Below are 26,040 nucleotides of genomic sequence, written 5' to 3'. Positions count from 1 at the left end.
AATCACTATTTGGAACTTAAAAAGACCAATGACCTTTTCTCAAATTTTTCTCAAATCACACATTATTTGTACACTACATTTTCAGCAATAACATAAAAATTTAATTAATATATACAATTTGTAAAATATCTGGCTTAATATCAATGGAGAAAAACATACGTTACCTTAATTCCGTAATTGCTTTCCTCGTATATAATAGATACGTAACGCCACCCTATATTCCTCACGATGTCCACCATTGCTTTTACTTGATAGTGATCGCTCGGTATTGTACGCGAGAAATATTCGAAGCGTTGTTTGTTGGACAGTTCCGGGCTGGTTGAGAAGAAAGAGACCTGAAAGAAGTCGAAAGTTTTTATCTTTAATGCCCCTTTGTATTTCGAAGAAAACTATCGAGTATGCCTTTCAATCAATCTCATTAGTAACGTTCATATTCAATTCTAACTTGAATCTTCGACCACTGAGTTTCTTCGAAACGTTATTCCATTAATTTTGTTAAACTAGAGTATTCAAAAACTTTTTATATTTGCCTGGAATATTTTAAATATTCTATAAATTTTTAAAATAATATCAAAAGAATATTTTTGTGATTTCATTTTTAGAATAATTTTCTCATTCCCCTGTGTTACTTGGCTTTTGCAAAACATACAACAAGCATTATGCGCGAGAACATGAGTTATGCATATACATTGCTCTACAAATTCGTCTAGCGTAACTCGGATAGAATTAGTTTCCGTCTCATATGCTTGGGGACAAATGTCTAGCCATAATTACGTGTCGCTAACTTATGCTGCGATTCATCGCATAACATAAAACAACTTCCCAACATTAATCTTTTCCATATATTTCTTGTATTTTTAATTCGAAACTATTATATAAATTTCATTTTCTAAAACAATATCAGATACAAATATAGTACGTATCTCTATTATCCTAAGAATAAAAGTAATAGAGGTTGATGTATTTTTCTTGTATTTCTAGATAATTTGCAAATATTTGTAGGATGCGCGCAAATTTTCTCTGTGCACGTGTATATTTACCCATAATGTCGGTCATTTCGACGTTATATCTCGCGTAGTGGAACGCTAATAGAGGCATCGTAATAACGCACGATGAATTTAATTAGGACGTGAAATTGGACTCGTTGAAATTATTAAAGTATCGTGTTTACTCGTTGTTCACTATCAGAATAATTTTAAGAGAAATCATAGCGATAGAAGTAAGTTAAACTTTCCTTCAGATGAGAGTAGTTTTCGAGATAACTATGAGGATTTCCTTCTAAAATTTCGTAAGTGCGTTCGAAGTTGCCTCCAAGTATTCCGACGAAAATTATCGCGAAGGAAAACTACGAGTAAGCTCTTAATATCTACCAGTCCTTATCTCAGATTTTCAATATCTAGACTGTTATTACTATTTGTTTTCTTGTCTGAACAGAAAAGCTACATTAAATAATTAATAATTCTTCCGTGGAATCGAGAATCGTAGTTTATCGATCTACAAATGTTTATCGTTTTAAAATTGTGTTCACTGTTGTAGGAATTTCACCAACACGATTTTTAAATTTCCAATTATACGAACGCCTATTTCTCTCTGCCTCTCTTTGGATTTGCATAAAATGCAAATACGAGATTAAATATGCTCGAATTACAAACTCAATTTTTTTGGCTGGTTAAATAGTTATTAAGAATTTTTATTCAGAGGTTACGAAACAATCTTGAGACATTTATTCTAAGTGCAATATTTTTTTAGTTTCACGTCGTAAACGATTACAGGTCCAGATTACTTCAGTTCATGATTATACAATTTTCTGAAATTTTCTATAAGCTTCGCAATTTTTATGCATAATAATTCTCAAACTCCTCATTTACTACCTTTTTCGTTTTTACACGAATTTCGGTGACTGAGAGGGTTGCATTTTATTCTCTTTATTTATATTTTTTCCGATTTGCTCCCATTCATTTTGTCATTCATATAAATTTAAATGACTAACAGGATTCCATTTGGTATTTCTAATTTTCTCTATTTATATCTCTCTCCAATTTATTCCCTATATTAATTTCCTTATTTACATAAATTTAAATAGCCAACAGAATTCTCTTCTTCTCCTGTTTCCAGGTTTCTTTATAATTTTCATGTAATTATCAATTTTTCTTACCAGTGTGTTATTTTTCTTTTACGTTTTTTGACATGGATCCGAATGATCAACCGGGTTCCATTTTTTAACTGGTCTCCGCGATTTATTTCGGTTGAGCGGCTCTTGATGGGCGCACGACATTTTTCGCGAGCAGTAACGAAAGAACGCGCTCGAGTGAGATTCAAGCCCGATCTCCGGCAGGATTTTCGTTCGCTGTTGTATAGTCGTAGCCAGTCCACGGGTTGTGCCTGTGGAAGATGAGTTTATGTAGCGAGAAACGAGTCTGCGTTATCTCCTGTTACGCTGGGAGCAGCTCAGCTTCTCTCCACAACGTTGCACGCCATTTTATCCCAGGCACTTTCTGCGTTTTAGCATCTGGTAAATCCATATAGAATGGACCGAATATATTTATCAATTTCTTTCAGGCACAGATTTTTCTCCATACCTGTTAACTTTTCGCTTAAATATCGCTATTATATGATTTTCATTTAAAAGATGGGAACCTTCTTATGCGATAATTTACTCGTCAATGATATCGTCATAGTTAGGTAGGTATCAAGTGGCAGATTATGAATTTCTCTTCTTTATTGAAGCGATTTAAATCTCCACGAACAGATTATTTTGCAATAGATTGTATATTATAAATTACTTTTTTATGCCTTCAAGTTCCAATCCTTCAAAAACAAAAGATAGTTTGCACAAACAATTTTTACAATCTGATAACTTTCCAATCGGAGAGTCGCTTGCGATTAATTTCTAATTTAGAGAATTCACTCGTAGAATTTTATTTCTTTCGTTATCGAACATGCTACTCTTATGTGAAATATTTGCTAGTATTAGTAATTTGTAAAATCTCTCTAAAATTATGGAAACACGATAGAGCGACTTCTTTGATGATGTTAGATATTTGTTTAATCTGCAGTAGTTTCTATAAATAAGATTTGTATAGGTTTTAACAGTTTTTACTTTTTCAATGAACGATTTAATCATCAGCTCGCAATCTTTTCGAAGATATTTTCTTCTGTCTTTCGAGTTCTATCTTTGACCATCGTATTCCCATTTATCTGTCTTTTCCTTCCGTTTTTGCTCGCCAAGATTAGTTTTTGTAGACTTTTCTTCGATCTTTCCAGATTCATTTTTCCTCTTCGGCCTTTAAGCTTCCCCTGTCCGTTCTTGAGGAACAGGAGAGGTTCAAGTAAGGGTGATAGGAGAAAGGTGAGATAAATGATGAATGAGAACGGTTGTAATGGGCTGATCTACTCGTTCATGGGACCGATAGACCCGTGTCTTAACCATAAAATCATTTAATAGCTAGAACAACGAATCTCTGCAAAAGGGGATTTCTAAAAACAGAAATCGATAGAAAGTTCTCCTTCTTCTTATTTTAAGAAAAAGAACAAGAAGAGAACAAAATTAAAATTTTAGATTACAGCTTTTATATGTATAAATTCTCGTGAATGAAATTTATAGAAAGTGTTGGATGCTTCCGCTTCTTTATTTTATTTTCATTGTTTCAATGAATCAGTTTAGTTCTTATGTCGAAACGTTTTTGCGTTTTCACAGGTAGTCTCATCCCGAGGTTGTTTCGAAATTGCAAATCCCTTTGTGAAGCGACTAAATGACGTTATCGTTAATTGAAACGGACCGGCTGCGCCCAAACCGCGCGAAATTGCAGGCCCCGTTGCAGAGACCTCAATAAAAGCGAAATAAACGAACGCACTCGATCGCTTTCGAGTCTTTCTCATATCTCGAAACAAAAGCTTTCAGCAGTTTCCCGATAGTTCTACAAATCCGTTACCATTCTCAGGTATTGTACTCGGCAAGCATATAAATGACAACTAACAAAGGAACAAATTGCAATTGTTGTACACCTTAGAATACGATCGCTAGATTGCGGATTTTTATGCATTTATGGGAAGCTTTAAGATACAAAAATCCATGGAATGTACATAATTTACAAAATCATAAAAAATGTGCGAAGTATAGTTATCCCTTATGATATTTAATAGTCGAAACAATTTTCTACTTGAGCTCAATTTTTGTTTAATTACATAAAAACGCGAATTTGTACAAATATCAGTAGTTTAACAATCTTTGACAAAGATCTTCATACAATTCTTATAACTAGGCTATTTTTATTTACATAAAGCATATTGTGCTTATTATGTAAATCTAGATAAGTATACAGTAATATAAAAGTACAAAAGTATTTTCCAATGAAGTGTCTTTTTTCAGGTGCTATACATTTCATTCTTATAATACTAAAGTTTCGTAGTCGTAAAATATTCTAAAAATACTCGTAAAAATACTCTTAAATGATACGAAATTTAATATAGTCAATTAGATCTAATTAATTGATATTTAAAAGTAATATCAAAAATGCAACGATGCGCAAGTACTTATAACCACTATGAGAGAAACAGCTTTTAATCATTTTGGAATAGTATTACACTGTAATTTTGTATCGTAATATCGTAGGATTTTTTTGTTTTAATAAAAATGACCTTCTTATAGATTGTACGAATCTAAATAATTATGTAAATTCAAACGAAAATTATTGTTCTCTGTTCGTCATTCTTTTTCGTTTCATTATAGTAATTATCATGGAGAATAATAGAGTTTTGTTTCATTTCCTTTGAGACATTTCTTTGGTGAGATTACATCGAATACTAAATGAATTTTGGCCAATGATTATGCATTTGCAAACGATATGTGTTTGCAGCAGTTGTTTCACGCTACTGGACACTGTAAAATTACACGATTTTCGATGTGTCAAAACTCGTTGTTCCGAATGAAATCACGAGACCTCTAAAATGCTGTTCATATAATCCACAAGTATCCAATAAGGCCACTGATAAGCCAATAGCGGCGCGACTCTTTACCATTTGCTGATTGTTGCTGAATTACTTATATAATTGCAATTCGTATTGCTGGCTTGCAGCGTAGTTATTGGTTTGTTCTCTTGTTAACTGCTGCTTTTATTGCTGGCTATAATTGCCATACATTCTTTTCATTACGACTTTTTTACAATTGCGATCTTTTTTAAAACCCAGGAGATATTACACGAAATATTGCAAAATTATTGTCCCGAAGAGTATTTCGTTTTTCTTAACGCTAGAACTAAAAATGATGAGTTTTATATTTTTTGATTTTGCAAACTACTGAAAGCATGCAGATGCTTTTGGCAAAATTAATTCTCAATGTTTTTCACTTTTTTTCGCCAGAACTGTTTTCGATGTTCGTAAAGCGCAAAACTAGTCGTTAGCAAAGTTTTTTATTAATTATTATTAGGTTGTCCCAAAAGTTTCTTTCGTTTTATAAGGAAATAATCGATGCACAATATTTTTTGTTTTATATTGTTTTATATTATTTTATTGAATTATGTATGATTCATTTTGTTCTATTGGAACATATCATACATAACTCAATAAAATAATATAAAACAAAAAATGTTGATTATGGATTATTTCCTTACAAAACAATCTAATAATTTATTTCTTACTTACACTCCGGTCCACAACTGTCACAAAACTTAGGAAAACGTGATAACCCTAATTTGCAACTTCGATGTAAATAACTTTTACAAATTTCTTTTTACATATTCAAAATCGTTTCCTTGAGACCGGCAAGTATCTTAATACTTACGAAGGGAAGTGTATTTATCAGCGATCTGACACGCTAGACACGATTACGTGTATCTATTTATTTTCATTACATCACTTTAATTTCAAACCATTCGTATACTACAAATCGGTAGTTCTAATATGAAATTTTAATATATCATTCGCAAATATCATCACTTCATCACAGTCATTCTTATTCCCGTCAGAAGTGAATTCTAATCCAGTTATGTTGAAGATTTCCTAATAATATCTAGATCTGATGAAAGTTCTATCAATGAAAGTCGAGGCGTGAATAGGATAAAAGAGAAATCGTAATGATCCTCCGTGAGAGGCAGGTGAATGAGAACTTTGATATAAATGTCGAGACAGGCTATTAGCTGAAATAAAGGGGCGTAAAAATATTCACCACCAACGCCGAAACAGTTTTTCTCCTTTGTTTCTTTCAAACTATGCGCAAGCTTTTCATTCCTGTTTCGTCTTCAATTTTATTATTTCGCTCTGAAACCCTGCCATTTTTCTCCCATTTTTCACTCGTTCGCGAATATAATACTTTCCTTGAGCTTATTCGAACAACAGCCTTCTTAACTAACTTACAGCAAGTATTCTCGTCCGTGCTTCGAGTTGTGCTAAGATGTTATCATAGAACGATGGTCGATAGAAAGTTCGTTATAACTACAGAATTTAAAAAGCGTTTAGAAGCGAAGGCAACCGTGTGAAATCGCTTTAACCTGGTCCCGTCGATCCCGGGAATAAAAGACTGAATAACCGTAGATTGTAGTCGCTTTTTTGAACGACAAAAGAAATATGAATAATTCTTTAATCTTTCATTCTTCTACGATTTTATTTCTGATGAAAGTGAGGGGATTACAGCTGGTGTCGTTTCCGATTGTTTCAACGTTGTAGCATCGAATATTTATAATTAACGGTTGAAGAAAAATTTTAATTAAAGCTACATTCGATGACAACTGGCGCGCGTGGTTCTGTTTACAATTTAATCCGTAATTTCCTTTAAATTTTAATAATTTATTCATTTAATATTCGCGTTATGCAATTCGACTCGTTGTTAATAATGTAGCAATTAAAATTTTGCGATCTTTCTCGTCTGAACTTCGTTGCCCTTTATATTCTTTAGCCAGTCACTCGAGATAATTGCCGGTTAACTTTTTCTACTAGGTTGGAAAGTTTCTTGCGAACCTGTAAACTATCGCGAAGACTAATCGACTACCGGGCTCGAGTAATCTAATCGTTTTCTTGACCCGTGTTTCTTCAGCGTTTCACGTTTTTCTTTATCACTTCGTAATGGCCGTTTTGGCTTCCTTGCCATTTCGACGCTTTTATCGTTATAAAGCGCCAGCTAGAAAATAACGTGGCGGCTATTACAATAGCTCGAAAACAACTTTCTTGTCATTTGTCTTTCTCGTTCTACAACTTGTTCTTCCCCTCTTTGTTTCTCGACATTGCTTCCTGCAATTCGATACCATTTTTCAACGCAACACTTTTTCTGATCGTTTTAACCGTGTTTCCAGCAATAAAGTTTAGTAATTTCGAGAGTGACGATGCATTTATCGATTGGCTTCGACAAGTTTTCCCGAGAATATCTGTTAAACACTTATTAGCATACAAACAGCGATTGGATAAAACATTGTACATAATAATTATTAATTACGTAGTTGATTGTTGATATTCATGCATTTATTTATGAGATAGCTAATGATAGAAAAATATAGGGAATGCATATTATTCGTACAAATATATGAAATATCTAAAGTATAATACTTGTTACAGTATTTAGTAAGCGAAACGTATTGGCATTTAGATTCCATTTTTCTGGGTACGTTCATAAAAATATGAAATTTCCCGAAAATTCAAAATAGCCATTTATACATGTAAATATAGAAAGTAAATATAGAAAGTAATTATAACGTTTAATAAACGAGAAACAAATCATTCAGATCCAATTCCTTTAGTTATATCCACAAACATATGAATATTTCCATTATTTCCACTATTTTCCGGTTCATTTTACAATCCTTCTGACATTACTTCAAATAACAAAAATCAAATAATAATAAAAATTTCTAGAGTGGCAAAAGGTATTGGCAGATATCCTTGTTTTTTAATGAAAAGCTTCTTCATCAGGTTCTGCGTTTCATCTTTATTCACATTCAATTTTGGTAGTTATATGCAGGTACTATTAAATCTGTATTCTCGACCAATCGCGGGGAGACGTAATCGAGAGGAGAGACGTCAACGGGAGTCGTAAATTCCCATTACGATTATAACAATCGACACCACGAATTGATCGATCCCCTGATTTCCGTTGAGATAATAGGGGTGATTGAGTTTGTATAACACTGTGATTCACAGAATTATAAATTATATATTTCCAACACTTAGATTACACTGTCGAGGAAAGATAAATAGATAACAACTTGTCGCACGAGGATGAGATAGATATGTGCGCTAGAGCAGGGCTCTTATAATGAAAGTTAATGTATTAGTGGACGTAGCACTATAATATATTTAGGAGAGGAGATGTATGTTCGACAACAACGAGAACCGACAAAGGTTTGCGTAAAGTATGCGACTCTCGCGCTATGTGTAGACTGCCGCGTTAGGCGTTAGTTTTTAGACTGACTGTCGCTCTTTTTCTAATACGGAAGAAAAGTTCGGTGTGGGTGTGCCCCTGTGTCTAAAGAACGCGGATTCGTTGTTCCCACTTTCGTTAGGAAAAGTGAGGGTAACGAACCGCGGTGTCGATTGGTCATGACCTGCACTACTGCTCGAAGAGATGAGTAGGAAGTCTCCTACCATCGTGGTGGATAGATGACCGAATTCGTGAGGAAAACCTAGCTTGTTTTATTAGAGGGCTATTCGGATTTTCCTAATGGGTGCATACCCGCTTTCTCCGTGTTTTAAGTGCGCCTAATAAATCCAAGGACCTCTCTAAAAACCGACTGTGTTTCGAGAATATTTTTAAGCTTTAGAAATTCTTCAAGACAAACGGATTGAAGACACATGGCGAAACAATACAGGGAAGTGAAAGTTATGGTGGGTCCTTAGGTTTATTGAGAGTCGAAGTGACGTTACGCAGGCCGGTTGTTGTCCGGTCGCGCGGGCTGGCGTGCAGATGTTTTAGGCGGCGTAACAAAATCATACGAAATTTATTACACTACCAATTAATTGTAGCCATTGTATTTATTTATTGTGAACTTCTTCGTTAAACTCTTGTTTGGGATTTTTTACGAAGATCGATTATTAATTACTAATTTTATTTGTGTTGTCCAATTTCGTTTGTGTGCAGAACGATCGCGGACAGTTTACGGACTATTATTTATTCAGCTATACTGCAATGGGGAAATTCAATAGCACATTATTGATTGGTATCAATAGCGTCGAATTTGATTCGATGACGGAATGCTTGAATTACGGTATAAACTGATTGCAGAAACAAATTTTTCTTATTCTTCTCGCGTTTTCGATAAATTTCCAGCCTTGCAACTAATTGTGGAACATGGTCTGTATCTGACCGTGTGGACCTTTATTAAATTTTATCATCAAATATGACTGGCGTTTATTTACTCGTAAATTTCCCCACTAGCGCAATATCGTCTGGCTGTATCTTTTTGTTTCCATCGCCTCGATTTTTTTTTATATAGATGTATTAAAAGGGATGCAGAGGCGAAACGAGGAGGGGTTAATGTTTATGAGTAAAGTTGGGATTAAAGTCCGTCTTAGTTTAAGCGTGCTATAGCTCGTTGGAGAAGAATAAAATTTCTTTTCGTTAGAGCATAATTCTTTGAGCAACGAAGCACGGACATTTGTTGCAAAACAAGTAACTACTAATTATTTATTTATACTTCTTAAATCAATTCGGAATTATAATAACGTAACATATGAGGGGTGAAACATTTTAAAAAATTTTTAATATGAACAAGTTGTAGGTAAAGTTAAGTAGTAGGTAAAGTAGTATCGTGAAATAATCATGTGAAACTTGCAGGCATTACGAGCTACAGTGCAGATAGAAAGTGAAAATGCTGTCACGGCAAATGGGAAATGAGTTATCGGACCCAGCGACAGGTCTGTGGCTCTTTCAGAAAAGCGGTTGCCTGGAAAGCCGAACGTGATCATATTTGGTCATGGACGACTATAAAAACGTGTATGTGATAGGAGTATGGGAACTATTCAGAAGGGACGCTTTGGCGGTAAAGGTGGTTGTTGTTGTTGGTTAACATGAGTTGTGAGTTGTTAGTTGGGACGAGTTGTGCGTGTCGTTAGTCGTTACGAGTTGATTAGTTGTATTGATTCAGTTATTCTAGTTGAAATATGTTAATTTATTACGAAATATTTTTAGTTAAATAATTATAGTTTTCTGTTCTATCATGGTAAGTAGGTATATAAAATAAAGTCACTATAATACGTACTCATAAAAGTCTGCAAATTCATAACAAAATTTTCTAAATCAAACTGGATGTCATATAATTATCTCATTTTTCGGAAAGAATTCAGCTGTATCATCTTTTCAGTAAGTTTCACAATTCTCTCTCTCTCTCTCTCTAATCTCTCTTTCAATTATTATAATATTTATACTAAGATTTATTACATATTAATTTTGCCACTACAATTCTCTATTAGAATTAACATCATATTTTCTTCAATTTTTCTTTATATTCTTCAATTTAAATTCTTTCAGTATAAAAATGTAAGTATACAGTATATAATATAATATACAAAAGTATATTCTTATTTTTAGAAATATGTACTTGTTAAGTATCACGGCTCTTATACTATTCTTCGCGCGCAGAAATGAAAGAACCATGAAACATATTATACTTAACATTAGCTTCTATTAACAGATGAAGGATAATTTTAATTATCCTAAGCCTCAAAGACGGATCAAGGTGGAGGATTAGTCTGAATTCGATATAACTCACTAGATCGATACCATCATACAATGGCTGTGAAATGCTATTATTGCTGATGAATTACCTGCTTGATGAGACTGGCTAGAACTGCATGTTATCGCGTTTCGAGAGCTTCGTGCAAATACGGTCGATAGAGCGGACGTTCATACTCTCGATATAGAGTACGAGACTTTTGACTGACATATTATGTCTTTTGCAGGTGTGCTCTTTCTGTAATTTCCGTTGCCGAGCTAAGATAAACGTTTCAGCGATAAGCCAATCGCCCATTCATTCTCATCGTTACGCTGTCACACGATAAACGAGTTACGTAACATTGGTGAGTGATAAGAAATAATCTGCGATAAAAATCGTAAATTAAATTACAAAGTTTTTAGTGTCAAGGCATTCACGATATAAAATTGCTTAGTTACTTTCCTAGCCAAAATAGCTTAATCATATTATTTCAGTGATACGTTTAAAGTCTGTAGTAGAGTTTACAAGTAAAATGACGCTCTACTTGTCAGACAGTAGTAAGGGATACGAATTAATACGTGATATAAAATGAAAATTAAATTTCAAAGTTAACTATGTCTAGGACGACAATAAGTAAATAAATTAAATTTGAGAGGAAAAATTAAATTTCCAGATTTCATGTGTTCCTAGCTATTTTATACAAAATCAGAAATTATTGCAAATGAATATAGTGGTTTCATATAAAGTACATAATACAAAATTTTATATTTATATACAGACGGGTAGATTTTAATATTCATAAATAGAACGGGAGTGTCACAGCCAGACACGTCGATATATCGACATTAAGTTACGATTTCGCGTCGTGAAAAATTTATCGTTTAGTCATAAAACATCTATTGTATTTTAAAATACCTCAATGAGCAGAACGAATATTGGAATATATATAGTTAGTGGATTAATTGATGTGTCTGTATATTTATCTATTAGCTTTTGGATTATATATATTATAGAAACTATATCTGTATCTATATTTATGTGGTGTATAACGATGTAAAGCGAAATTAACTAAATAATTGCTTCGTTAATAATGATAGATCGACTAATAATCGAATAATTGACATTTATTTCGTGGAATCAGATTCGAGATTAGAGATTGTAAACGATATTAATTATAGTAAAAAACTGCTGATAAAGTTATTAATTTTATTATTTTAGTGCGACACGAGTTTATAGACAACGAAATAGCTATTCGAATTGCAGATGGTAATAATTAATCGCGTTCAATAGTATCAAGGTCTGGTCTGTGATGCGTGATATTCGATTGTATGATGGTATTAGCCAATTCTGAAATGCAATGACAGGAATAGTTGATAGTCCGAAGGACTTGTTATTCTCACGGGACTTCTGTAAGTTAACACCTCGTGTCTGTTCCGAAGCACAAAATGATTCGATTACGCCAATACATCTTATTATCTGAATCAAATGGTATTTCTGCTAATATCTGTCTCTCGCGAAAGCTGGATATCTGCATAGCACGAATCCGATAATAGAACCATTGGTACGTGCTTTCATGGGTTTGTAAAAAAATTTAATTAACGAGAACTCGATCTAAATATTTTGTACATTTTTGCATATCGCGGATATTTTAATAAATTACTTTAATAAGAAATAATCAGTAATAAAAGTTCATAAAAAATGGGAGAAACTCCTAAAGAGAGTATTAGTATTACAATCCTCTATTTTAAATAAAGATGAGTCTCAATTGTTTACGGGACTGTTCTACCATTCTGCGTTACTTATTAACAACACTTTAGGAGGAATTGTAACGGAGAAATTGGCCAACTTCTATACATAGTTAATTAACCGTAATTTCCCCCAGTATCTGACCGAAACAAGGATATTATCTACTAAACCGTGCTACCTACTTTCGAAGTTTCGTTTCGCGTTTCTCAGGATATCTCGTGTCAAATAAAAGAGCGTTGCTGTCGTGCTAATTAAAACGATTCAATTCGAACTTTTCAGGAAAATAAGTTATATGGAGAAATAGGTAACTTTTTAAACATTCTCTTCCGACGTAATGAACATGATAGGCCTCTTTTCCCTTACGTGTACCTAATAATAGGCCAAGTTTGTTAGTAAGCTGGCAGGCATGTGAGGTCAGACGTGCGAGTTTAATAACAAACTTAAATCCAAAGGAGGAAGTTCGCGTCATCCCTTTGCTGACCTCTCGTATAACTCCGAGGGGTGAGAAAGTAGCTACGCCGATAAATTCTTGGCAGTTACAAATTTTCCTAAGTTCATCGCGTCGCTCCCGAATACTATACTTATTAACCTTCTCCGCGTTCCTTATCCTATCTTCTCTTAACTTATCAAAAATGAAATTATTCCTTTATTACAGGCGTTCCATTTTCAATCTAGGCATTCGCTCTTCGAACAAAATTTCTAATTATTGGAAAGTTATCACTTTATTCGTTCCAACTCATAAATTTGCAAATTAAGATCCGTCTTGCGATATAATATAAAATATGTATTATATATTCCAAACATAAAAGAGAAATAATGGTTCTGTCGCGAATAAAGCTTCCTAATGTTGTGGTTTATTGTTTATAGATTTTTTCCACCACAAATTAAAGATGACATTCCTCGAGTTATTATTAAAATTATCTAAATAGTAATTTATAAAAAAGGTGAATATTTGCGGAGAAAAAGCATAAATAGGGAAACGAATGAAGTAAAAGTTTTCTAAAAATCATAAACTTTATTTAACGAACGAATGTCCCAGTTTAAAGTAGAATACAAATGCTACCTTCTGTTTCATACACTCCGAAAATTTTCCGAAAGAGAATACTTTATTTTTATTCGCAAAAAGATATTGTGGCGCGTTTTATGAGTTGGTAGCTCTCAGGTAGACTGTTCGAGGGTAGGTTGATTTATATTTACTTCGGAACGTTACCGGAGTTCATTCTTCATTCTCAAAGCTCTATTTAGAGAGTATCTTTATACAGTCTTTCTGTTTCACGAGTTTATACCTTCTTTCGAAAATAGATAGAGACGCCTGTCAGAAATTACGCGACAAAATTAAATTCACGCAGTCTTTTGCCTAGGATTTATAGTGTTCCTGATCCAGCTTCCTCTTTTGCAAATCCTCACAAAATCTCTTTAAAACTTTATGCTTTCGGGGGTTTCACAAGCCGAATCTGTCGAGCGTCGAGCAACAGGACAGAAGTTTCCCAGTTTCGTGTATATTCTCTTACCCGCACAGAGTTTTGATTTATCGTCCTGAGTACTTTCAACCTTATAGTCCTCTCACAGTAGCTTCGCGTGTACATCAGGATCTTTCATAACTTTGTCCCGTTTTTTTCTCCAGCCAGGAGAAATATTTTAAAATTTCTTTTTCCTCCCTATTCATATCATGGAAATGCTTAGAATTTGACGAAGAGAACTTTACCACAACTTTGCCGTTTGATCTTCGTCAAAATTTTGTCAATTATCAAATTACGTTTCCTATTAAATTTTCAGAATGTGAATACGAACCCTTGCGTAATTCAATTTATTCAAAAACTCTTACACGCATGTTGCGTAGATTGAACGCCAATTGAATATAAAATATGTAGGAATACAAATTGATACTAAAAAAAACATTTGGTATATGTACAATACTCAAGTCTCATTTTTATAACACATATACTCACTTTTCATTCTCGATGTACGAAGTTTATTCTTTGTTCTACTAAAACCGGTCCTTGGTAAATACTGATGAACATAATACAACAGTGGATTTGAAAGAACGATTATACGAAGGACCATTACGCTTAAACGAGCGTGAATAGGTGACAGCAACTTGGATGAGCAGTGTTTAAAGAAGCACTGATGACCACGATTGGCGTCGCAGAGGCCAATCGCTTGCATCATGCGAAAAACAAACCGGTATCGGATGAAACGAGCAAAAAATGAAACGCAATTGTGCGTGTGTAAATGTTCCATTGTTCGTCGATGCATACGTCTTTTCCTAACTATCTACCGAGCCATTGGCATTGTCGTGAATATTTCAGCATTACGAACAACGAGCTGGAAAATCAAGCTGCTGGATATGCATCGAAAAGGAAAAAAGGGAAAAATCGTCTTGTTCAAGAATATGTACAGGATACGAATAAGGTTTGTCGATATATGCTAAGAGGGATGGGAAAAAAGGGTGATGTTTGGCGGAAAAGAACGAAGTGGATTGTAGGAATTGGGTGACAGCGGTGGGACTAACGAAGAATGAAAAGGGATTTGGAAATTTTGTCTTTGTCTGGTCCATTTTTTATTCCCAGCGAGGCGTAATGGACAGATTTATGATACTTGTTCTTTATGGGTTTACTCCGCGGTAACTAAGATTTATCAATTTGGGTAGATAAAGGTTGGGTCATAATTTATGTGTTTTCAGACTTTTCTTGCACACGTTAAAGACTGACGTTTCATTTGCAGCTTTTACTTTAGCGAATAAGAAAGAAATATTTTCTTAGTTCATAGAAGTACTATATAATTTTTACTATTTATTTTAATTAACTTTCCGTTTACATCTTTTTTTCACGAAATTAAAAATCGGTACAGGCGAATTATTTTTTTTCTATTTCCTACAAATGCAAGTATAATGATACGTATGTATATGAGCCTCTTAGAAACGAAACTGATCAATTCACTTTTTATTTATTCCTTAATTTCATTGCATCAATGCGTAATTAATGTTTAACAGAAATAGGAACAAATCACACAATTGCAAACCTCGTTGACATTAAGGCCGATCTAGATATTCGAAAATTGCCACTTTGTAGTCGATTCATTTAAGACAAGAAACTTAATTTCCTTTCTTTTCTCCACGCAGAATTGTATTTCTACGCCTGTGACACATGAAAGAAATACAACAAAGGGGTCACGTAAAATAGAAATTACGTTGGATTGATTAATACGATTTGTGTGCAAAACTCGAAGACGCATACAGATGAGGAAGGGCAATATTGCACATGGAAACTTGATGTGCCACGGTTTAAGGTCCACTGATACTACTACCTTCGTCACATGATTAATGATGTGAAGTTGTTTATTGCCTCCACTGAATTTTCATGCTGTTTTATGTATATCTACGGATATTGTAGATTTTTTCTGCAAAAGGAGATATAGGAAGCATAAAGTAATATCTTTGGATTTCTGTGTGACACTTATGTCATCGCAGAATTTTCAAATCCATTAGAAGAATATGACAAGCTGAAAATTATAGCGATATAAAAGTTTGAATCATGGGTATTCATAATTTCAAAAAATATAATAAATCTCTTGTAATGATAAATTTTAAACAGAATTTTATGAGTAATAACAATAAACAGATTTACAACACTGTCGATTCTTAGCCAACTATATATCTTCGTCTATAATAGATGCAAAATTTTGACAATCTCGAGGTGTAATAGGTATTTTTATCTGCTTTTTGTTAGTCTTATTAACGAGGAGAATTAAGAATTAAACGTTTCCTGAGTTTTCTCATTTTCGTTTGCTATCCTGTCGATATGATTTGTAATAAAAAATTAACATCGGATACGTTGCTCTATCATCTCTGAAAATTAGAAAAATAATAATCATATTGTATATGAGACACATAAATGAGTTCGCAACGCACGATAAACCCTTTTTTTGAATCTTATATACGAATTTATAATTTATAACGTTGGAAGAACTAAATCTACGTAAGAAACCAACGAATAAGTTCTTCTCATACCAAACTTAAAAATGTTCACCTCTTCGTCTGATATGGACCATTGTATTCTAAAATTATGTACGAGTGATCGATGTTAAAATAAATCAATTTCGTCGAGGTATTTAATATCCACTGGCATAAAGATTCTTTAATACACCATTAATTGTGAAATATACTCTACGAAGGTTTATCGGGATAGCAGGATATTGCGGTCTCAATGAATCGATACGTTTCCGCAAATCAACCGGCAGCTTTTGAATTTACGAGGCACAGCAGAGGCTTTTATAAACGCCAAGTGAAATGTACAGCCAGGAGAAACGATATAGCGTGGTTAACGTGCCTCATGCACTGAACTTGTTTTTTCATTTTACCTAATACAGAGATATCAATTATACACGTAATTCAACGATGATTGATCATTATCTGATACTTTTATCGATAACATTCAAATTCCTTATTTTCCGTTTAAACGTCGATTTTTATTTGCCATAGTTTATGTAAATGTAAGCTGCTTAACATAGACATTGTATAATCTAGACATTATGTAACCGAATTTACAATGTAAATATGCGCAGTATATTATAGAATGGAAATTTCGTCTATTAAAAGCTACACATATGTGTATTATTATTGTATGCATTATATATGTATTGTATTTGCATGTATAACAAGGGAAATACATCTCTAGATGTATGGAGAATGCAGAAAATTTTTAATTTCACGGTCTGTAGAAGTCTATTATAAAAAATCGAAATGTCTCGTGGAAATTTTATAAACTTGGAATGGCTCGTTTCTGTTGATTTTGTGTGCTTTTTATAACCAAAATTTAGAACGTAAAATTAGAATAGTGCTTCAATAGTTTTCTATATATCTTCCAATTTTCATTTCTTTGGTTTCAAGCCTTATATTTTAGTCTTCGATAAATCTAGCGTTAGAGAAGAACTGTCAAACTGTAGTTTTAACAAACAGGCATCTGAATTTCAAATTTCCTTTTACGTTCTCTTCGGGCATGTTCGGTAAATTTATCGCGTCTTTCGTTTTTACGTAATCACATAACAACATAGCGCGTCGATAACAGACCACAATATCGATTTTAACTGACGGTGACGCGAAAGGTAGTTATGCATCCTGTCGGAGGCACTAACCAACAAGAAAATCCACCTGATAGAATGGTTCGCTGAATCTTCAAATTGATTCTGCGAGTAATTCCGTGGGGCAATTCCTGTGATACAATGACCCGACGAAGCGTTTGTCGCCTCCACGAAATGTTAGCTCCACCTCCCACGGAAAATTAGTTCCGTTCCAATACGTAACATTCTCCTTGAAGTGGCGTGTCACGATGTTTTGCTCTTCTCCGCTTAAGTTGCACAAACTAATTGAAAATTCCTCATTCTGCTGGCGATTTAAGGCTTAGAAAGATGGGTCGAACATCTTAAAAAGATCTAAAGATGAAAGAGAATAAGAATATTCGAAATAAAATAAAATAAAATATATTTTGTTCTACTGTATTTTATTAATCGCGTTGCTTAGTATTTTTCTCATGCATGTAACTTCTCTGATTATTTGGTAAAATGCATCTATTTTATCGTTTGAAAAAATATATATTTGTTTATCACGATTTGTTACAATTACAAACAAAGTTAAAACAAGAATTCAGAGTCCTCTCAGAGACAAATAATTTATAAATTACAGATTAATTATCCGATTGTTTCTGAGATGGCAAAACAATAAAAAGACAATATTCTCTAGTTCATCCAAAAAAAATTTCTTCGCCTTCTCATTTCTCATCGGGATTCTTTAAATAAAAGTCAAAGTTTACTTTGAAGGAGATTCTAGAGAGATGCAAAGATATATCGATGGACCGATGAAGTTCCTGCAACTTAATTCAAGACACAGAACAGCACTCTCTCTGTGCCGTCGAAATGCAAAATTTGTAGCTTGCTTTCCACAGAAGCAGCCCGTAGAAACGTTCAGAAATTTCCCTCTTCCATTGGAATTTTCCACTCAACATCCAAACTTGAATCATTAAATTTTAATGCAACTTCCAGAAACGTTTTCCATTTTTCTCTTCTGTTCCTTCTTCCTTCTTCGGGTAACGTTTCACAATTTCTTTAAGAGTTAGATTCTAAGATACGTGGTAATCCAACTTCAAAAGGACATTTGTAGACGGCGTTGATGGTAACGACCGGACTACGAAACGGAAGAAGAACGGACTACGAAACAAAGAAGACGAACGCGCTAAGAAGACGTTCTGAGATAGCTTTTTATGTCGTTGAATTTTCATTTCATAGCGTACTATGAGCGTTACTTTCAATCCAGCTTATTTTACGAAATATTCGCTCCAGTTTGCTTCTTCCTTGTAAATTTTCAAGAAAAAAGGAAAATGACGGAGAATCTGCCCTCTGTTCTCCCTCCTGATGCTATCGACGAAGAACACGTTCGTTGCTTTCGCTCTGGTTAACTTCTATCTTGCACTTTCTAAAACCAGAAGTTGGTAACTGCGAAAGCTCGTATTACACGCATCCAGTTTGATGTGTGTAATCCTTTTTGCTTGCCCAGGAATAAGAGAAAAGTAGCTAAACAAGTATCGTTGCCACGCGAATGAATACTGTTAACTTATTCGTTGGTAGTGATTGCTATCTGGTGCAAATGGAAGAATATGAGAAAGTGGTGCGTTGGGAGAAAGAGTTGCCAGATGCGTGATAAGAACTTTTTCTGACCATAATTTTATTTCGTTCTTTGTATTCAGTTAACTTACACGTGTGCGTTTTATTTCAGTATTTCTTGAAGTAGAAACGAGATTGATTTAGTTTGTACGTTGGACGTGAGCTTTTTCGAGCTAAATTTTAGAATTTAAAACATAAAGATTTACACGAATATGAAGATATTTTGGAATATTGAAATTTAGAAGAATATGAAGATTTAGTGGAGATTACGTTACAGTGGCTACAAAGAGAAATTAAAATTTCTATTTATTCCAAGAATTGTATCGCGCAACTTCCGTAACAGCCGATTTCACGCCACACCAATTTTAGGCCGTGGTTTCCTTGAAGTTCCGTAAAGTTTCACTGTGAACAAAGCTTTGTAGTTCGCTGAAGTTAGCTAGTATCTTCATTTTTTAAAAATTGCAACCGCAAGTCTTTTAACTTTCATATCCTTCTTTCCTGAAGAATATCTATAAGATCGAAACTCTTCTATAGTGAATTTTTTATTCAATCATGTCCCGACTTGGAATAAATATGATCGTGTAAACGTTTTTTCCTAATTTTACTATTCATCTTTCTACATTGCATAATATGTTATGTAAGTTTTAATCGGTTATACGATTCTTTTAAGGTTATTGCATTTATAAATTAGATCAAATAGAGAATGCCTTTGTCCTTCATTTTACAAAAGCGTTTCTTTCATTTGATCGAATGTGTGATCGTTTCATCAGTGGCGTAATTTTTATATAGAACTCGGTATTTCTAGATTAGATCGAGTAAAATGCTCCTGTCCTTGATTTTACAAAAATATTCGTTTTATTTGATCTTGTGTGTGATTTTTCACTTAGTCATATGATTCTTATGTAGGTTACAGTGTTTCGAAATTAAATTCTGTAAAATGTTTCTGTTCTTGATTCTACAAAAATATTTGCCTTGCTTGATCGTACATACGAATGGATGTGGAACTCAAGTTGATACAAAGGAATACTTTAAACGTAGTCTTGGAAGTTATAATTCAAGGCACGTACCTGCGGTATTCGGAAGAGTCGAAGAAGGTTTGCTACTTGGATGGATGTGACCGAGCTTGCTGCTCCAACGACTCCACTGATAACTTTTCGCACTGCAGTTTTATTGCAGTTGTACTCAGCGCCGTCTATATTGCTTATCGATCCTGGAACATAAATCACGACACGCTGAAATTAATTTTATAATTAAGCACGCTGGTTTATAACATTGTACATGTATCAAAACGTTATTGTACTTTTTTTATATCATTCGTTTCATGCATTTTTATTTACGGTTAATTTTTGTCACGATCGTTAGAAAAAGTCGCCGCGTCATTTATTACGACATAAATATAAAATAATAGAAATGAAGATTTTAACTCTTGGGATACATGTATGCATTCGCGTTTAAAGGATGAACAGTTCGAATGTTAGCTTTTAATATTCCCCGTAAAATTCAGTTTTCCATACTTTAGTCGTCCCGTGCATTTTTAAAATTCGAAACGAGTACGTTATCAGGTTTCAGTTTCTTGCTGAATTTCAATCATTATATATTTAAAAGTAGCTTGATTAAATCTGTCGTATTACAGGAATGTTCGTCATTCATCGTTTGATCGTTTTGTTCGACTGTCAGATACACTACGAAAAATTATACAATATTAGAATAGTACGGTTGAAAGATAAAAAAGGAAAGTTTTTGAAAATGCATTTTGTTTTACTTTAACCGCCGCGATTTACATATTTTTCGGTATAAAATCGCGAAGGAAATTTATATCGTTCGTAAGTTTATCGTAATGAGATTTTTAATGCAATATGAAGAAGAAAAATATATATTCGTTTGTTGACTTACAACATACAAATTAAATTAACAAAAATTGATAGAATACGTCGTAGATGATTTCGATATCGGGGCTGGAGGGTTATTTAGTTTCCAGGCAGGATTTTCAATGTCAATGTTTACGTACGAAAATTATAAATAAATATCGGCACACCGTGACCCACATTTCTCCCCCGTAGTGCGTATAATGTGAGTAGTATGTAAATAGCCTAATAGTGCTGACTCAGTTTTTGCCGTAGACTAGGTCACACGGTGCAAACTTGGGGTAGGTTAGAAAGTGAGAGCGAGTGAGAGATAGGAGCGTGTGATAAAGACAGAGATGGCGCTCGTTACAAGTTACGCTTCTCTTTAAACGTCGATATTTCAAGAATCATTTTAAAGATCATTCTAAACAGTGATATTTCCCATTTCTACTATATAAACCTCATTGAAGAATTGGAAGCAATTTTTGAATTATGGTCGCATAAATTTCCACTAATTTTAATAGCTGCTGGTATTAGTTTCGAAAGTAATTGCGATAAATGAACACAATTTCCAACTAACGTCGTTTACATGGAATCTGTTTGATGCTATTATCTAACGCTGTACATAATAACGTTGTTATAGCTGGCTGCGTATTTTAAAAATTATCTAATTTTCAGAGAATACACGATGCTTTTAATTTTATCGGGTTTGTGAATCTCGTTCGCAATTTCTGTTGCATTGGAAATAGGGAGAGTGAATCAAATTTCACGTAATCCGAAACGTTTTAATTCTGTCTGAGAGCACGGTCGAAGCTTCAACGTGACGAGCTTATCCATTTTTTCGGAATTTCCCTTCTCTCTGGTCCACCGCGAACGAATCTAATTTTCAGTTGTGTGTATCTTTTCGAAAGTTGTTGGAAACAGGAACGTGGTTGCGGTTTAGGATCTCGTGACGGAATTTTAGATGACTTTCTTTTTACTTCTGATTTTGGAAGAGACCGAATTACAATTTTACGCTTCGTTTGTTCCTCACACGGCTTGTCGAACGTGTTCTTATATCCTACGTGCTTGTCTAACTTTTCTTGAAATACGAACGAATTTGATTTGACATTTCATTTTCTTTAACCGCTTGCTTTACGATACAAGTTCCAATAGTACATGCTATAAACTACAATAAGGTTGGTCACACGTCTAACTATTTCACAGTTTGGCTGAGCGTTCGAAATTGTGCATATCGCACATATTTTTTGATATGTAAATACAAATGTAAGATAGAACTAATCTTATTTTGTAAGATGTTCGACCGTAGAAATGCTTTGCATCGCTGTACGATTCGAATTAGGATCAGATCAAATTGGGGTCAAACATTGAACAACTTCAAATGAAATAAAATAATGATTCAAGACGAGTATACGGGTGATTTAATTAATTTTCGATAGCAATGAATTAAATAAATTAAATTGCAATATATATATGATCGTCTACGTATTTAGTATCTAGTAATTTGCCATTTATCTTACGTAGTATACTATGTGCATATAAAACATTGTACAATAGATAGAAAAATGAATTTTCTGCATTATAAAATTCCTAGTTGCTATCGGCACCGTATTTCTTATAATAGCGTAAAACGTATTATTATTTGTAATTTATAATCGTTAAGTCGTGAATATTTTATGTCAGCTACGTTTTCTTTTTGTTCAACGATTATGGATCATTTTGCGCTCGAAGCAATTGCGAATTATTTCCAGTTTTGTACATTTCGGCACATTAAAAAGGAAATTTTGTCGATTTGTTTTATGGTACGTTAAATGTTACTCATTCTTCCGTTTCTTGCTTTCACTGTCTCTATGCGAACGAATTATTCCAACGCTTTGCGAAAATCGCTAGGAAAGTACGTTTTTCGATATCACTGCACCGTTAATTTTTTTCCCTTGAGTATTATATTGTATAGAGTTGTTAAAGAAGTAAATTTATTAACCAGTCAATTTACGCATGTGGAACTTTATTACGATAGAGTTATTATTTTTGCAGGTAAACTTCGCAAAATTTCAAATATTTCTCTTCCAATATCCTTAAAATTAATGTTTTGGAAGGTTATAAATTTCAGAAGATTCTGTTAAATTGCCTTAATTAATTCCTATACTTGTGATTACTGTCTTCCAAGTAACAAAGCATGCTGCAAGAAACTTCACTGCAAGTTAACTTACAAGTACTCGTAGCAAGACCATGAATCTTGGAAACGTAATATACTGTCTTCAATAATTACTGTTGTCTGCAGGTTCATGGCGATAATTTCTATATCGTGTAAATTTGTCTTGCACCATCTGTTAATAGAATAACACTATCAATTACAATGACTGAATGTTCTTAAATGGTTTCTAAGAACTTATTTGTTCTTCGCCGACATTTACGTGACAATAAAATAACGCGAGTTTAAAAACGTATATTTCTTCATTTCTTTTTCCATCTCTGTTTAGTAACACGAGCCTTCAGTATGCTTCACTAAAAACTTCAAAGTCGATGAATATTTAATCTTCTCTTTCTATTAACTAAGAGATTCTCAACAAGAGTGCTGCTTAGTGTCAATCGAATTAAATGCTACTTAAAGTACTTAAGTACTATTTCATTTCAAAAAGGGATGGTCTTGAAATATGAACGAATGTTGTTATCGATAAATGATCAATCAATCTGATATCTGTTAAAAATTTGTTGATGAGTCACTTGTAATTCGTACGTCAAAGGCTAATGCAATTTTCTAACTAACTTTGAAGCGTTGTATAATTTTACACACTGGTTTCTTGGATGAATATTTTGGAAATTGAAGATGAAGAACGAAGAATTTTTAACAACAGTCATGGTGAAATAGAAATTCTGTATGAAGCTAAGCATGACATTATATAAACTTTTATCGGATTATTAATTTCACGAATTATTTGAAAAACAATAATTTTTAACGAATTATTCCCCCACTTTTATATTGCTCGTTGAAAATTTCTCGATCTTTTCTTGTTAGAAGTTTGTGATTTTCATCAGATACTACATTCTTTGGTTTTCTTTTTTCGGAGTCAATAGAACACATCAAAGTGTTTTTGACTATTTTAATAAAGAATTGAATAAATCAAAATATTCTTCCTTATCATACATTAATATTTTTTTTGTGTTCATAGTCTATAGTAATTAAGCTTCAACATTCTGAATCTCTTTTTATATTTATTTCTCGGTTACAGTGAAACTTTGTTTATTCAAACACGCCGAGGGACAAAGTCTTTCGGATAATCGATGAATTTCGTAAATAATAGAGGTTCACTAGTCATACCCACCAATTGCTTTTATTTGTTACGATAATAGAAGCTGACATTGGGATAACTGTGGTTGAAGAACACTTTCCATTTAAACATTCAGTTGCGTATCGAACGTCGACCACGTCAGAATACGCGTTCGTATAACTGTAAGTAAGAATAATAAGCGCTCAGCTATGAGTTCACATAACTGACGTTAAACGATAACCTGTTCGTATAAGCGAGCTGTGTATGAACTGTACATTGGCCCTCATTCCGCGTCATGATGCACATCTTAACATAATTAATTAAACATTTCGATCGTGTTATATAATATATATTAGATATTAAATATAATATATTAAATAGTTACTTCAGTTTCATCTTTTCTGCTGATGAAATATTCGAATAGCGAAACATGTGAGCCACGAATCCCTGAAGAGTTTCTCATGCGAAATTAATTAATTAAACCCATCCAAAATTCATAGTGTCAGCTGGCAAGATAATATGACCGCTTTTATGTGTTATTCTATATCAATTCATAGTGATATTCGTCGGTCGATTGTTGTCGATCGCGTTTCAAATTAATATGGTAACGAGGACGATTTATGAACTGCGTTGCGAATTGTTTCGTTATTGTGTCGGTTATCTCGGATCGATTAATCAGTTTATGGTAATAGCGGGGACGTTTCGCAAAACGTCGACGAAGAAACATATTTGTGGCTAAATGGACAAAGTCTCATTCGTTTATTATGCGTCGAATAAATTATTACATTATCGCGCGTAGAATAAAGTGAACGAGGTTTCAATGTTATTTAGTTTCAAACAATATAAAATATAATAGTTTTCTTGAGCTATCAAACTTTTGAAGCTGTTTAAAGATATTTAATAGGGGACTTTTAAATAATTTATTAATTCGAGAAGAGGATTTTTAGTAAAACAACAAGTGTCTAACTTGATATCTTAAACGAGAATAGTGTGAAGTTTACCCTGAATACTAATATTTCTTTCAAAATTCATAATACTTTCGTTTCTCCACCATGGGTCGTAAAATTCATAAAACTACTTTGGAATCTTCAGTGACGAGAAACTTTCCCATTGAAAAACTGTGTAATTTATTAAGACTGAATACTTGGATTTTTTTTTAGTAATCTAATAGATATTACACGACATTCATATAAAATGTATATTTTTCTTTCAACTGATTACAATATCTATCGAGACTTTCAATGGAATAGAAATTTTCATAATAATAGAAAATGTGAAATGCTTCAGAAGACATTGTTTTTTAGAAAAAGTTAAAATTGACCGTCTGGCAAATACATGTTATTTTGATCATTACCTCTATTTCTGAGCAGCTTAACAGTTCTTCCTTTTTAAAATCATTCATATGTCTATTAAATAAAAGCTCGATTTTCCATGACTGGTTCTTCTACCTAGCACACTGTTTCGCGTAGTTTCGCATGCTACAGTAGCACCTGTTGAATCGTATCGGTTTATATGTATATTCGACCTAACTATCCGTACACTGGGAACAAATTGCGAGGATGGAAGGACATTACAGCTACCCCAGTTCGTAATTTACGACATTATGCTAAAGTTTCAATGATGGTGCCCCTGCCACATTTGCTTACGGCGCTGAATCGAACCGTGAGATTATATATATGTCCCAGCTGGACGGTTTATCCTAATAGAAAATTCACCACATTGTATTATACCGACGTTAACGTTTCGCGAAGTGTGAAATTTGACAAATTTTATCGTCGAAATTCACGCGAACCGGTTATTTCGTTAATTAATGATTCGCATTAGCTAATGGTAACTACGTTGGTAGGTCGTTTGAAAGATTTCGATCTATGGTTTGGTGTAGATGCTTACAAA

General features: G+C 33.6%; 1 protein-coding gene and 1 long non-coding RNA gene across 2 annotated transcripts in view; one reads left to right on the top strand and one right to left on the bottom strand.

Moving 5' to 3' along the window:
* The window catches only part of LOC143303306 (uncharacterized), a 341,397-nt gene that overhangs the window by 65,674 nt on the left and 249,683 nt on the right, over positions 1 to 26,040 (top strand). The window contains exon 2 of the long non-coding RNA XR_013059480.1: positions 10,882 to 10,998. This is a non-coding gene — a long non-coding RNA (uncharacterized LOC143303306). The remainder of the gene's footprint in view (positions 1 to 10,881; positions 10,999 to 26,040) is intronic.
* The window catches only part of LOC117159281 (uncharacterized), a 174,794-nt gene that overhangs the window by 26,264 nt on the left and 122,490 nt on the right, over positions 1 to 26,040 (bottom strand). Inside the window, exons 2-3 of the mRNA XM_033338992.2 lie at positions 20,102 to 20,244; positions 165 to 335 (exon numbers count right to left, since the gene is read on the bottom strand). Of these exons, the coding sequence (XP_033194883.2) occupies positions 165 to 335; positions 20,102 to 20,244 (314 nt within the window). The remainder of the gene's footprint in view (positions 1 to 164; positions 336 to 20,101; positions 20,245 to 26,040) is intronic.

Source organism: Bombus vancouverensis, chromosome 11 (assembly GCF_051014615.1).
Source record: "Bombus vancouverensis nearcticus chromosome 11, iyBomVanc1_principal, whole genome shotgun sequence".
In the NCBI taxonomy this organism is placed as follows: Eukaryota; Metazoa; Arthropoda; class Insecta; order Hymenoptera; family Apidae; genus Bombus; species Bombus vancouverensis.
The sequence above is the reverse complement of the archived record's forward strand: the minus strand, read 5'-3'. Positions and strand labels throughout refer to the sequence as shown.